The 15,906-nt window shown below is 37.5% G+C and overlaps 1 protein-coding gene across 2 annotated transcripts in view; it reads right to left on the reverse strand.

Annotated features, from left to right (window-relative positions):
• The window catches only part of STXBP5L (syntaxin binding protein 5L), a 184,872-nt gene that overhangs the window by 89,547 nt on the left and 79,419 nt on the right, over positions 1-15,906 (reverse strand). For both annotated transcript variants that reach the window (XM_013127458.3, XM_005143026.3), the window contains exon 5: positions 5,936-6,070. In XM_013127458.3, the coding sequence (XP_012982912.2) occupies positions 5,936-6,070 (135 nt within the window). The remainder of the gene's footprint in view (positions 1-5,935; positions 6,071-15,906) is intronic.

The following is a 15,906-nucleotide window of genomic DNA, read 5'->3' on the forward strand; positions in this document are numbered from 1 at the left end:
CAACCAGCTAGGGTCTACCCACCACAAATACCTTGATTGCTTAACAGCTGACAGCTTTTATTATATACAGGCAAAAGGAAACAGAGTCTATTAAGTTTGGCAGACATAACACTAATTCTGTTGGGAAATGAGAAAGGATCTTCTTCAAACAGCTGTATATCCTGGAAATCATTTCAGATGTGTCATTACAGATAAGATCACCTACAGAGTTTCTAGGGTGATGACAACAGATGTTCCTGAAGCTTTTTGGACTTGTAGGTCCTACTCCCTGGCCATTGTCCTGCACTGCCTTTCCAGGGCTCCAAGAAATATTAGCTTTTAGACATACAAAAAAAAAAAAGTATTTGAATCAAAACTAATTCCTTTATGGACTAAACAACAAGGAATACTCATGAGTGGCAGCACAAAGCTTTTGGTTAGGTTTAGGACAGAACATGCCCCATCTTGGGAGAGATGTCTCGGAGAGCATATACTGATACAAAATAATACCAGTTCACAGGGAGCAGGGGAGAAAACTCTGTGTGAAAGGGTTGCAACTTTCTCCATCCTCCATGGTCTTTTGCTTGTTGTTCTCAACCTGTCCTATGGCTGTATCCACGAGAGACATGATAAATCTCTGACAATACATCTATCTTGCTTCTCCTGAAAAGATGTCATCTCTTTCCTAGTGCAGGACTGTCTAGGAACCCAAAGATAATCCTTCACACCACAGTAAGACCAGGAATAGTCTGTCAAAGCAGATCAGTGCCTTACTTCTTGCATCTCCTTATCTCCTCAAGGAAAGTATGTATAAAAACAGAAGGAATACCAGTATTTTTTTGGATCCCTAGAGAAGTGTTGCTTGTAAAAAGTATGCCAGGCATTAGGCTTTACGTCAATTTCTCCAAAGGGTAGACACCATGACTGCACTAGAAGTAGGATTAAATGAAGCAATTTAGTTAACTATATTATATTGATAATATTAGTTTACTCTAATGAAACTCTATCAGAGCTACTGATACAGTAATTACTACTTTCATACAGAAAATTATACTGCATGTGGAAATGTCTGCAAGCAAAAACATTTTGCCTCATGTAGTTTTAGCGTATATAAACTGTTCTGTTTCTCCTTATTACTATTACAGTAGAGTAGTCCAGGAGAATGGAAAGTTATATGCTGTCATTTTGGAACAGCCTACAAAGAAAGAAGAGCACAGCTGAATTACATTAGAAGCAAAAGCAGAGATCCAATAGCTCCTGGAAAGGACAAAGAGGTGCTGGGAAACCAACCACACTTGAAGCTATCATGAATAAAACACACTACTGTTGATGACAGACACTTGCGTACAGGCATTCCTTCAAGCTGTGTGAAAGCTAGCTAGACCCTATCCCTCGAGAAAGGGAAAAATAAGGAAGAATTAGTAGGCAAAAATAAGGCATAAATGAAACAGTTGAGCAGAGAATTCTTTATTCCCAAATCCTAGCTGAGGTACAGCTCAGAATGAGAAAATAGAAGCTCTGAAGAGACACGCAAAGGATAAGACACAAAGCCAAGTATAAACACAGCAGAAATGATACAACAATGAAGGTCAAGTCAAAAGAATACCAGCAATGATTCAGAGTAAAAAATTCCTGCAGCAGAAGCTACCCTGAACTGAGCAAGAAGAAAGTATGAGCTAATGATACAAAAGATTGCAAAATTTCATAGCTTTCACTGACCTTTAAGCCCACAAAACCAGATTGAAACACTGAAAAATGGAACAAAAGGTTCCCATGGCAGCTGTACAGAACTAGAAGTTTGTTGTGAAATTAGGGATACTTGAAGCTGTTTTGAACTTCTTCAGAAGTTATTCCTGACAGCAGCAGGCATTCATTCATTTGGGAATGTTTGTTTCTGGGAGATGAGAGAGTTGATTTGCTGTAATCCTTGACTTCTACTCAGAAGAACAGGATTGAGAAGAAGAAACCATTCACAGTAACACAGCAGCCTTCAAAACACTTGCAAGGACAGAAAATTGTATGTAATTATTTTATTCTAAACCCAGAAAACTCAAAAAGTAGTCTTTAGCAATGTTAGAATTCGGACCCCATAAAATGTGGAAAAAACATAGATGGTGGATTCCTCCCTCATTCTGGGAATGTTTCTTGCACTCTAACAAACAGAGTGACTTACACACTGTTGTAAGACCTTCAAATACCAAGACAATCTTAAAGCAGGTAAAAGTAATGTACGACAAAATGGAATCAAATAAAGAGAAAAGATCTTCCTTTTGAAAAAAGTACCCTGCCCAGTTCCAGAAGCACTGTAATGATTTCTGAGCAGAATGAAAGCCTGGTGGTAGAAAGTGGCAGAAGGAGTTAGGAGAGAGGGGAAAAAAAACCAGACCCCAAACCCATCTATCTTAGACACTGTTACAGAATTGGAGGTGACTGAATGTGACAGTACTGAGAAAATCATGTGCATAAGCTGATACTTCCCGTAGTGCCAGCAGTCAGACATCTTCCACAGTTCTGCTTTCCGTAAAGGTGCAGTGCACCAGAGATTTTAAGACTTTCTTTCTATTGGTATAATCACAGAGAAATTAAAATGAGTAAGTTAGATACATCATGCACAGGCTGTGGATCAAAGCTGGGAACTAGAGTAAGTAAGAATAAGTACAACCTCAAGATGCAACTTCTAGAATGTCTAGAAGGATGCCTTGCTTTATACCTGCATATTTTTCCAGTTAGGTCCACACACAGAGAGGGTAGCAGTTGCTCCTAGACTGCTGCTTCTCCTGTGTACTGCTTTCCCTCACTGCTGTGGAACTGTTGGCTCTGATACACATCCAGGAAACAGGAATGGGCAAGGAAAGAGCTAAGAAAGGAAAGACCCAGTTATGGTGCTATCATAACTGAGTTCCAATTTCCCCAATTCTTTGATACTCCAAATCCCATACATTTTGTCAAGATTCAATTATTCATTCATTATTCAGTGGGGTGTTCAAACACTGGAATCTACATACTTGTGAAGAGGGCTTACAATGCATATTTCACATTTTTGGAGTTCAGAAGACTCATACATAGCAAGATCTTCCTTTACTTCCCAACACCAGATGACCTTCCAAAATGTATGATCCTGCAGGCTGAGAAAATTAATCTCACTGTAGTTGGAATAAATGGAGACGTGCTGGCCCTACTGACTAGTTTTCTCCTCCAGACCTGTTTCCAAACATTTTTAAGGGAAAGAGAGAAACTTTGCTTCTTAGACAGTAAGAAAACCAACCCATATTATGAGCTTCAAACATGGCTGGCAAAGGACTAGCTCTGCTACATGACAGAGATATGACAAGTGAAAAGGTTTGGAGTTATGGTTCATTCTTAGCTGACGAGATGCTTCAGTGTGATCTGAGGTAGTGACAATGCATGAGATGGCAGAAGTGGCTGCAACAAGAATTGAGAGACAAAATGTTTCTAAACCTCCCCATGTTCTAATGGTTTCTCTCAGCTCTGGACAAGGCCAGGTTCACTGAAACTTACAGAGTGCACATGATTTATAAAGGACACAGGTCCTTTATAACACAGGTATTCTGACCTTGGCCATAGCGTTTTAGCAATGTATATGGAAGCCCTCTTCAACCACATTTTACTCACAAAATGATCTGTAATCTGGATTTACAGTGACTTCAATATTCAGTTTAACATTCCAAAGTCGAAACATTCCAGGTTTAAAAAAAAAAATGAACCAGTTGAATCTCCTATTGGTTTTTACTGTAAAGCCTTGAAATCTTAGTGACAACTGAGTTAAATTCAAGTTATGACAATTCATGGAGCTTTCATTAGAAGTAGGGGTGAGTCAGTGAAGAAAATGAGGAGGAATTTTGAAAGAAAGTCAAGTTGTGTTGGCAGATTTAGTCTGCAATTTTACAAACTGGATGAGAATTGCACTGAAAAGGGAAGAGCTGCTTTGTGCAGATGACACACAAACCTGACACACTCAAAATTCTATTTCTATATACCCCATCTAAACTGAGGACTTCAATACAGCAGCAGAACAATCAGTTTTACTGGTCTTTCCTTGCCAGTAAGTTTGACATAAATATGCTTGGACAAAAGGTAAACGCTTCTTCCAAGCTTGATAGAGAATAGCGATATCTTCAAACTAATCCTATACTCTGAAATGATATAAACTATCTCAGAATGAAAAACAATGTTATGAGCATTATTACCATTGTTCATGCTAAGACTGAAGGTGTTCCATACAAACATGAAGTTTTACATACATGTTTTCCTATTTTCTTTCATCTTTGAAAGTACCTAACATCAAGTCCCCTGAACTTGTAAAACCCTGAGGAATCTGGTCTCACAGCTGATCTTACTGCGAGCAGGTTGTTTGAAGCAGCCCTTCTGTCCCACATACATTTCCTGTTCTGTTCTCAGTAAAAGGTTGTTGTGGCCATTAAAATAAAAAATTATCAGAAAGAATTTTGAAAGAATTAGGAAGTAGGAAGTGAAACTTGGTGGAAGTTACACAATAAAAATACCCTAATGTCTGAAGGAAAAAAAAATCCAAGTGAGCACAAAATATTCTCAAAGCTTCAAAGGCATTATCTACTCAATATCATATATAATAGTTTTAAAATATAGGAATCAAAATAGCTCTCAAGATGTCAACATCACCAAACAGAGTGGGAAAGAGAAAATAATTGAGATACCTCTCACCTGAAGAACTCAAAGTGAACATATTCATTCTGCTTTTGATTAAACCACATTTTCCAACAGTAATTTTTCAGCCAAAACTCCCAAGCAAAGTCTTACAAAGGCAGCACAAACAAACATTCCAAAATCAAGAACTGGATAAAAGATTTCCTAGCAGACTGGATCCTGATCACCATTTGAAACCTTGGTTTTTATCTCTTTTGAAGATGGAAGCTGGTTCTTATGACTGTGTCTATGAAGTCTGGTGGGGGCAGAGAGGAGGAAGGAAAACAAGGCATGAGTTTTGTCAACCTGGGGGACACAGTGATTAGTGAAAGTCATAATAGTGGTGGGGGGTCGGGGGGAAGGGGAGAATTTTGGAGAAAAGAAGCTGCTATCACTGTGATGTCTGCTTGGGGCAGAGAATTAGATCCACCACTGTAGGCCTGTAATCCTATTTGTAGATACTGTCCTACTGTTTATTGAGCTTGGTGAATTTCAGTTTACTACTAGAGCTTACAGGTACCTTACAACATGAAGAAGATGTCTCAGAAGATATATGAAATACGAGTTTGCCCACAGCAGTTCCTCTTGCTGGAACTTCACAGAGGAAACAGCCCAGAAAGAATGTTTTGTTTCTGCTGAGGCTTTTACTTGCAAGAAGTGGAGATTTATCCAGCTCAGATTTTTATGTCTCATTCCTTCATACCCACGACACAGGCGCCTGGGTGTTAGGCTGTCAGAGAACTGTCATTTAACAGCCACTTTCCTATCATTCATCAGGTTTTGATGAGCCTGATTTAACTTTGAAATTAGTCCTGTGTTGAGCAGGAGGCTTGGCCTAGAGACCTCCAGTTTAGCTTCACCTACATGGTTCTACGTTTCATTGAAGAAAAGTTCTCCATAGAGTCTTAGGGGCCAATATACTCCATTATTCTCTTTATAGGATGTTTGGAGGAGATGGTGGTCCAACTACCCTTATAAAAATAGCAAAATCTGAATGTGTGAGATTAAGGAATATCTGTATTTCAAGGAACTTCATAGTTAAACAGATTGCCAAATAACTTTTTCTTTTCTATAATATATAATTATGCGGTCTCTACCACAAACCTGAATTCCCAATGTCCTGTAAAAAAGTAGTTAATACCACCTGTGCATCATTAAAAAAAGCTTTCAAAGGATTTGTTAATATTTGTAAAAAGAAATTATTCCTAAAAGCAGATCTTAAGACAGCTATGAAAATGACCAAGGACACAGATGCAAAAAAGTCTTCACTTACAGTTCTATTGCCTTGTTCCACATGATAACATATCCAGAAAGAATGAAGGACTCGATATTTACAATGTGTGTATTTCCCCTCTCTGTTCCAACATAGAGCCATTTACTCTGGAAAGGTAGATGGCAGTAAGTAATTCTGGAAAAGAGAAACAAAAGAAGTGACAGAACATTGTATTAACAGTATTTTTTATCATTTCTGCAGATGAAATAATTGTTCTAGTCCATAACCTGAGAAAAGCCTGCCCAGCAGACACGGTGTTCTGAAAAATGTGCAGGTTTCGGAGGTCATCTCCAGGAAAAAAAATAGAACAGAACATGAAACAAAACAGGGTCAATCCTGCCTGCCTATATAAAGGGCAGGAGAAAAAAAACCTCTATGTCTTGAGAACTGAAGTAAGTCATGTTATCTCCAAGAGCACGTAATTTGCACTATGTTGGTATCCACCACTGAAGTTAGGCTTTCTTATTTCCTTTTTTAGAGCAAGTAGTTTCTGTAGTTCAACAAACAGAAGTTAATGGACATCAGCAGGATGAACGTTTTGTACATCAGAAGTGTAACACCATCATTCACACAAGAAAACATTCAATTTATTTGCTCTCTGGGAGAATAGAGCACAAGATAACAGCAGTATCAAAGCAGTTAAGTATTTTATCATACACATACTGAATCCTAGACTCATATCATCTTACAGGGTGATGAACCAGTGCTGTATTAGCTCAGAAAGATATGACATTTTCTCATTATAAGACATGGAAGTTTTCACAGATGATGAATGAGTAGGTTCAGGTTTGATATTCTAGTTATTATATAGATATTATGTACATTCACACAGGTATTTTGCTTGATATGCCATACATTATGATATGTATCATTCAGTTCCCCAAGCAGTCTATTTCTAGCTTTTCTATACAAACCTGATTTTTCCTCAACACCTTCTTCCCCCACAAATGCACAAACATTATTTAAGAACACAGGTATTTCAAAGCTTTTATTCTCATGGTACAGTGATCTTTCTGAACTAATGAGAAAGGAGTGAGAGGGGTGCTGGCTGCCTTCCAGTGATGTGGCTCTATCAGTCACATAAAAGTCCTCTGAGTAGAACATCTGCCACGCTTTGAATTAAAGGAATTGTTCACTATTTATATACATTTCACATACTTTCTGTAATTGTTCCCTGGAAGGTACTCTCAACAAACATTAAGATTCCAAACAGATTTTACACAGGATTTTGATAGTTCTGCATCTTTTGAAGTATCTAATCATGTGTCAGAACATTTACCATTGAATTAATCCAAGTGAGAAATTATTACTTTTGCCACATGTATCACACAGTTGAAATGTACAGACCTCACATCCCAATTTATGGGAAAACTATTACTGACTCATGACTCCAGAATATGGCTTTACCCTTCACAGAAATCTTGTTCTGTTGATTAAAGTGAGACTTAAGTATCATATAGACTTCGTTCTATCTATCCATACAGGGCTATGTTTTATCATTAGTTGTCTAAATTTGGCAATAATTCCAGTGCTCTTAGTGGAAAGAGAACCAAGTTCTGTTAAGAGAATTGCTTTGATGATGGTACAGTTTAGTATGCATAAATGAAATGCCTTCAACAGCAACTTAGTACTTACATTGTGGGTGCAGTCAGATCGACAAATGACTGACAGGAAGAGCTGCACAATGTATATGCTACCTACATATTCCTGGCTGGAGTTAAAGCTGTTAGCTTTATTGTAATGTTCTTCCCAGTTGCAAAGAACAATTTGCCCTTTGGTGCTTTGTAGTTTTACAAATGTGAAGCCAATTTGCACATCTTTCCTCAGCCTTCTCATTAAACAACTTCTTTCACTTTTTCTCCAGACACATCACTTGCTACACTTCTGCTTAGTTTGATATTTAATCCAAATATATTTTGTTTCTTGCATATCTCTGTTTGCTTTGCTGCTTTTTTTCTCTTGCACTCCAAAGCAAATGCATGCTCTGTTAGGTCTCAGCTCATGCAAAAACTTCCCTGCTCCCTCAGATAAATCCTCTTAGCCACTTCACACTGATGCTCATTCAGCACTTGTTTGCAGCAAACTGTTAAATTACAGGAAGAGAAAATATTTGTGACTTTGGAAGTGCTGCAAACGCATCTGTCGAGTGACTGACAACTCATGAGTTACAAAGTGAACCCTGGTTGACTTGAATGCTGCTATTCCAAATTCCTGCAGTTATGTCATCAGACATAAGCAGGTTCAAGTGCATCCAGGACCATATTAATTTCAGTCTTCTGATAAATCCATCCACAAGCCAGTAGGTTGTACTGTGGAAAACCTGGTCTTCAGACTGCAAGACTGAATCCAATTCAAAATCACTTCAGATCCTATATGAGGCTGCTTTGGTCTGCTTGTTTCCCTTTTTGAAATCTGCTTTGAGGTTATGATCTCTAGCATGTACTGCAACAGCAACCATCAGACTAAATGGAAGTCCCATTTCCCAGCTCCTGCATGTCCTCCTTTTGTCTGCCTTAGGTTGAAAATTTCAAGAACATAGTATTTCAAGAGCAAGGGCTTACAGTAAGAGCAAAAGTACTAACTACTGCCCATCAGTTACTAGACCTATTTTCCTACTGGCCTATCTGGAATTGCAGGCACCAGTAGGTAGTTAAGTCTAATTATATGGTCTGAAGGACCAGAAGAGAATTAGGCATTGCTAAAGAATGAAGAAAATGATCATGAATTTTCCTGTTTTCTTGAGCTCATCTGCTTCCTCTTAAGTAATTCTATTTTGTTTCAAGAGATTCATGGGACAGCCATGAATATGCAGGAAGTATTCTGCATCTTCCTTCTCCCACAATGAAAACTACCCTATGAGTCTTCATTGTTTACCCAAACAGCTACGAGACATTATCAAATACCATCTTTTACAATATTGGAGCTTATAATGCTATTCCCTTAAAGACAATAAAGTTCTGTAAAAAGGATTGCTAGGCATTTTAATATATGTTGTTAGGCTTCACCAAAGCCATATGACTCTTATGTTCTCAGAAAACTATGTATTGCTCTGAAGTAGCTTTCTTTTACATTTCAGAAACTAAATACAAACTGCTTTATGCATTATTGGCTCTTCAGTGTAAACAGAAAATATTAACTTGACTGAGTTTTGAAAGATTTGAAACAAGACTCAGATTTTTAATGAACATCTTCCATTTCAGTAAGTACTTAAATTACATTATGATTTTTTCCAGAGAAAACAATGAAGTCTCATACTGTAGTTTTCATGGTGGATAAAAGGTATCCCTCTATTAGTCATCTATCCCACAAGCAAATTAAGATGTCCTTTGATGCCTTTACAACATCTAGTCAATCAGCCAGAAAGAAAGGCTATTTTCCTCTTTAAGAAGATAGGGGATGTGGTGATTTATGCCAGTATGAAGTGTTTCTGCCAAAATTTAATCAGATTGTCAATCTGATTGAGATAACATAGACCCCAACTAAATGGAGACCTGAGAATTTGCTTAACATTAAGCACTTAACAGAAAGTCAGCCAGAAATGTGGATAATACACATTTTTATCAGCAAACCACAATATGAGTGTCATTGATCATTATAAGAAATAGTAAAAACCATGGACTGAGACCAAAAAAAGTGTTCCTATGCTGCCAAAATAGTCTGGAATATTGTATCAGTTTTCCAAGGTATTCAAAGCACAAAACTGAATCATAAAATTTAATGTAAATTAAGCAATAGTTGACAAACAAAACATCCAAATCTGATTTTTTTAAGCAAAGATTCTTTAGCAGAAATCCTGAAAACATTGCTGAATTTATGTAAGCAAAAAGAAGGAAAACAAAATAACTTAAAGAGGCTTTGTCAAAAGGAACATATTCTGACCAGCAGATCTTGATAAGGTACATTTCTCAGAAAATCACAGCACTCTACAGTCTCACAGCTCTGACCAGAAAACCTCACTGCATGTGAGCAGAATATTGCAATGTTATAATAACTGAGACTGCTGCGTTCACTGAAACATTAGTAAAGATTCTCAAGTGGCCTGAAATCATCTTTATTACACTAATCTTGTTGCTCTAAGAAAAAGAGGAGATAATGTTGAGAACTCTTCCTTCTGCCTCTCCTTTGGTTTTATTCTTTGTCTATTTTTAGTATGAAGAATTTCCCTGGGACACTACTCCTGCTGGAGATTGGAGAGAGCTGTGGAAGCAGGGAGAAGAAACCGCATTTTTGCCCAAACGATGGACAGGTTTTCCAATTTAATTATTTAACTGCTCATTCCTTGATATAAAAATTGCAACTAAATTTATACTATGCTTCTTCCCCTTGTACAGATAATCTTAAGTAAGGACAGCTGTAGAGTATGTATAGCCCTTATCTCCAGCATTGACTGGCAGGAGGGTTGGATTTCTGTAAGTGCCTAAAAAAAACCCCATCATTTTGAATTCCACTCAGAATCCTACCTGGATAAACTGCACCATCCACATGCTCAGAAAAGATGAGAATCTCACAACTTTACAGATGAGGAAGACAAACATGGAGGGTGAACTTGGAACATGAGTAGCTGACAGAAAGCAAACCCAGTAGCTGCAAGGCACACCAGCCATGGTCCTGGCCCAGATGCCTTCTCTCCATGAGTACTAAGTTACAGGCACTGTCTTACATCCAAGTTACAGTGCATCATCCCACCATGGATAAGTTCAGCTGCTGAGAAAGTTAATCACCTTCTTAAGAAGATTATATATATAAAAAATCTACCCTTTCATTACAGTGCTTACAGCTCCCTCCCAGCTTAAGGAAACTCCTCCAGCATCCCCTGATACTTTCAGTACTCTCCACTAATCTATGTTACTTACCTCAGCTGGTCATCACCACAAGCTGTTTACTTGGCACTGCCACCTGATAGACTGACCATCCTCCCAGTACTAGCCAACAACTAGCTGATGCTCTGTCAGGTCCTCTTTCAAAGCAGCTCTTTATAGAGAGGAATCTGTGGCCTGGGTAGCCCTCAACAAAAATTCCCCACAGAGGGAAAACACTAGATAAGCCTTTGCCTTCCTTCTTGACTTCTGCAGGATTTATTCTCCCCAGCAATGAAAACTATAGCTGCCGAGGGTGCCTCCTAACTCTGTATGCAGTGTCCTTCTCCCTCCAGTAGCAAGCACAAATTATTTCAACCCAACTTATTTATTCCTCACTAGTCCCTTAACCTTTTGGTATTTTTAAACAAAATTACTATGTAAAGTCCTTACTGACAGAGAAGAGCAGACTCATCAAATGCCCTTCCTTCTCCAGAGGTTGAAAGCAGACTGGCCTATTTGAAAGAGCTTCTGGCTCCCGTACTCTCAGAAAGCATGGGGTTGTCCATTAACAAGGAAATGTTACAGCTGAGATTATTGCTTTGAGCCATGAAATACACACAAGAAGATTTAGACAGATATTCAAGCAAAATAATTTGTAGCTGATCTGAAGTGCCTACACAGAAGCAAAGGGTAAAGCTACAGACAATGAAGCAAAGGAGCTGTCTCATGTAGATCAAGCAAACATGTAAATTATGAGCTATTTAGCCTTTGGAGGCATTTACTCTTCTTCCTGGACTATGTATAAATTTGGAGCTTGCCAGCTCTCTAGGACATGTAAAAGACATGTACAATAGCAGCAATCCATGCAGTCTGACATCCATATCATGTGATGTTTTTGCAGCAGTTGACTGTACAGTTCCTCAGACAGACATGAGCTGGGTCTGTGCATAGTAATGATAACAGTGTTTCCCCCCAAAATGGCCTGTTTGAGTGATGATATACCAGGAAGTGGTAGGAAGGCAGAAATCTAAGATGAACTCCTTTATTAGGATTTCCAGTGTTAAAGTTTTAGTTTCATTTACTTGAAGGGTATGTGCAGTCTCTAGGGCTGACATCAGAGTACAGGAAGTATTTTAAATTATTAACTGGCAGGACTGAGAGTCATAGAATCATAGAACAGTTAGGGTTGGAAAGGACCTTAAGATCATCCAGTTCCAACCCCCCTGCCATCAGTAGGGACACCTCACACTAAACCATGTCACCCAAGGCTCTGTCCAACCTGGCTTCGAACACCATGGAAAAAACAAAGTATATAGCAGTTCAGCACATCTGGGCAGCTTTTCCTTTCAGGATCTTGGTGATACTATATCACCACATGAAGTCTTTTCCTATTCAAATGAGTTTCTCCACATACCACACTAGATCATTAAAACATTTACAGTAACCACACACACAGATCCCAGCAGATAGCGAATGCCTTTGAGACTGACTCTTGTGGTCCACCTGGCTTTTAACAGTGCTATTTAGTTTCAATTTACATTAAGAAAACCCTTCTGTTTCACATATATTTTCTGCTAGCATCATCAGTCATGATGACAGCATAACAAAGGCATTGGAGTATTAAAGTCCATTGTTATTTAAGGGTATCTGAACACAAGAGTAAATTATGTTCTCAAAATTGCAAGAACATTTCCATCTCTGGATTTTTTCCAGTTGGGCATTATACAGACTGCTCAAATGTTCTTAGTTGTGCTTAATTGCATACACTGCCATTAAAGTTTATGACAGGCCTGCGTAGGTGAAGAATATCTAATGAAGAGTGTAATAATTAGAACTTAGTTCTATTTTTCCATCAAATTAGTCAGGAGCTGAATGTGACTGTTCTGTTTATAACTACTCAGTGAATCATATTTAATAATAAATTCTAGTTTAAAAATGAAAGTCACAAAGTATTTACAATTAAACACTGCGAAACAAGCCATCATTTAGCTCATATGCTGCTGTTTCTATTTCCTGGCTGAACTATCAATACTTGCAAACAGGACTACTTGAACACATTACTTAAGCTTAGTCCTCTTAAGTAGTCTGTAGAGATCAGTGATGTAAAGAAAGAAACAGTAAATGAATTGCTTTACATTAGGCAATTCAATACATGTTCCTTATGAAGGAACATTAATGAATACTGGGTCAAATCAGTGGCAGCAGTTACTTTCTAGTATTACCCATCTGTTTGAAATGTCCCCTTCAAGTCTGGTATCTCACATTCAGTTTATGTAACTGGTCCATAAAACAGTTTTATTTGTCTTTACTTTATATTGCTTTAGCTACAAGTATTCATTACAGTCATTATTTGCACAACAGTGGTAATAGTAATACAGGAAATACACATTTGGTGCTCCTCTCTTTTGCTTTACACAGTCCATCAGTTTCCTGCAAATTAATCACTGCTTGAACTAGAACAATTTACTAAGATACCTGTCTTGATTTCAATAACATCCATAATGGAAGATGCCTTCCAAATGCTGAGGTACAACAAATCAGGATTCCATCTCTAAACTATAATGTCAATATAAATATATCCAAAGCAAAGTATTCTAGCTGTTTGTGAGTGGGCTGTATATATGAACAGACACACACGCCTCCCCAGTTCTATAAATTGTACTTGCAAAAAATGATAAGAAAATATTTTGACTTTCTAGGTTTGTTTTTAGGCAAATAGGCTTGAATACTGCTGCTTGATACTTTATGCAGCTATTGTGTTGTGACAAAGCAAAAAGGCTTATGCAGTCATTCCCATGCAAACTTCTTAGACATGTCACCTGGCTGGTGGTACACTGCTGTTCTCAAAGTGCTTAAGACATATATATGCTTTCATGTTGCCCCTTACCTGAAATATTATACAGAAACAATCTATAAGAATAAGAAAGAGGAATATGAGAAGCAGAAAAAAGTGGTCCAATGTTAAGAAATGCACATCTCAAGCTATTTTGTGTCTGAGTTTCTTTTGCTTAATCTGGATCTACTGGCACATTCTGATATATTCTGATTTTTAGAAACTGGGGTTGATTCTTAATCCTTTGAAGTGTTAAAAATTAAACTATAGAGGGAAGGCAAGCAATATCAATAGGATACTCAGCTCCTTGTTTTCCTTCTTTCCTATTAAAACAATCAAGAGTAAAATGAGTCTGTTCCTGTTTCCTCAAGAGCTAGAATTTCCTGTGCAAAACCTCTGGACAGGTGAAGAAACCCTATAAGCTTAAAGTTAGGTCTATTCTTGATTTGTGACCTTACTGTTTTGGATGAATTTGCAAATACAAGTGTCATTAACATTTTACAACATTCCATAAACATGTGGGTTAAGATACAAATGCTTATCTTAGCTACACAAAAGGTTACTGTTGCAACTATGGGAGCATTTATAACAGGTCTTAACATAATTTACAAACACTTAACTGAAACTTAAAAGAATAAATGAGGGAAAAGGATGTTTTTGTATTAGATGTATTACATTTTACTAGATTAGTAAACCCAGAGAACTCCCTTGAATAAAGACTGAACTTAGGTATTTAGATAAAACCTTATGAGGTCATCATGAACGTTTACAAGGATAGTCAAGCTACACAGCATGCAACAGGTCCCTTGTTTTATCTCTTACAGCTAACCTTACAACTCCATGGAAGATCATCCTGGCCTGCCATAACATAGAGCTACACTATAACTTCCTATAATACAAGATTCAGGCATCTAAACTGACACCTTCTGTGACTCAAAGGCTATCTGCCTTTGCAGCAGCATTGCATCATGCTACCTGGCATTACTGGGGCCCCAGAACAACTTCAGAGTCACTCTTGAAATCCCAGTGTGCCAGGGGATGACAACTTTTGTAGCCGCACTACTATAATTTGTTTAATCTTCAGGATGACAGAAAATTACCTTCCTTCCTCTTAGACAAAAGCACAGCAAAGAGACACACACTTTTGTCAACTCTATCTTATGGTTTTTACTATAAATGCATAGGGACATCTTACATGTGGGAGCAGGATCACTGACAATGACAGTGGCATATTCTCCCTGGCTAGATCATTACACAATGGTACTTCAGTGGATTGAACAGATATAACATGCAGACTTGGATCCAAGAAAAAAGGTAGGAAAATTACACGGAATCTTACTTCCTTAAATAGCAAAAGATGCTGGAAGAAACCAGCATACGTTTCATTGGCTTTCTGGTGTCAACTCAAGGTCACTAGACAACAAGAAGAATAGAAGTTTGACAGAATCAGTATAGCAAGCAAATTAATGAAACAGGGTTGGTAAATAGACTCTTGCTTTCACTTTTAGGGGAAAGACAATGTATATGATTTTCCTCTTGTCTACTGGCTTGTGAAATCACCATTTCTTATTTGTAGTACTTCATTTGTTCTCCATTAAGTTCTATGAAGGTTAAATAAAAATGGAGCTGTAATACCAAAGCATAGTGACAATGATGGGCAATACAGACCACAACAAGAGCCACTGAGATTTTTAGTAACAAAAGAAAGCAAAAAAACCAAAGGATGAAAGAGGGAGAGGATGCTCTCCAAAGAGAAAGTTTTTGATTCTTTTCTTTCATTGATTTTGTGGCAGCTGCATTAAAAACTAAACCAAACAAATAAAAACCACCTAAAGGTGGATTTTCTCACATCCGTAAGCTATAAATCAAAAATGCAGTTTTTGCTTCCCAGTCCCATAGTTTCAAAAAAGGAAAATGGGACTTAGCTTAAAGATGGAAGGTTGAAACCTGTCTTCTGCTAAGCAGCTTGACTTCACAGATCTGTCAGAAATGCAAACCAAATACATGGTACCATTTCATACCCTGCTTGCTGCAACACACATAAATCTGTGTTTGTCATGCATTCTTACTATAATAATGTGATTTTATAGAAATATAAACTATTTTATAATATAAATATAAAGAATATAATATAAACAAATATAAATTTATAATATAAATTTATAATATAACATAGTTTAAACCTTATTTTACATCAGTACTGATCAAGTTCTTTTGAACAGCTCTCTACAATCAGGGTAAGACTGAAATACTGAAATGTATTTTTTCATGTGTCTACTTTTTCTATGTATATACACTTCTTACCAGCTTCCATCAATTAAAATCATGTAGACTTATTG

Source organism: Melopsittacus undulatus, chromosome 2 (assembly GCF_012275295.1).
Source record: "Melopsittacus undulatus isolate bMelUnd1 chromosome 2, bMelUnd1.mat.Z, whole genome shotgun sequence".
NCBI lineage: Eukaryota > Metazoa > Chordata > Aves > Psittaciformes > Psittaculidae > Melopsittacus > Melopsittacus undulatus.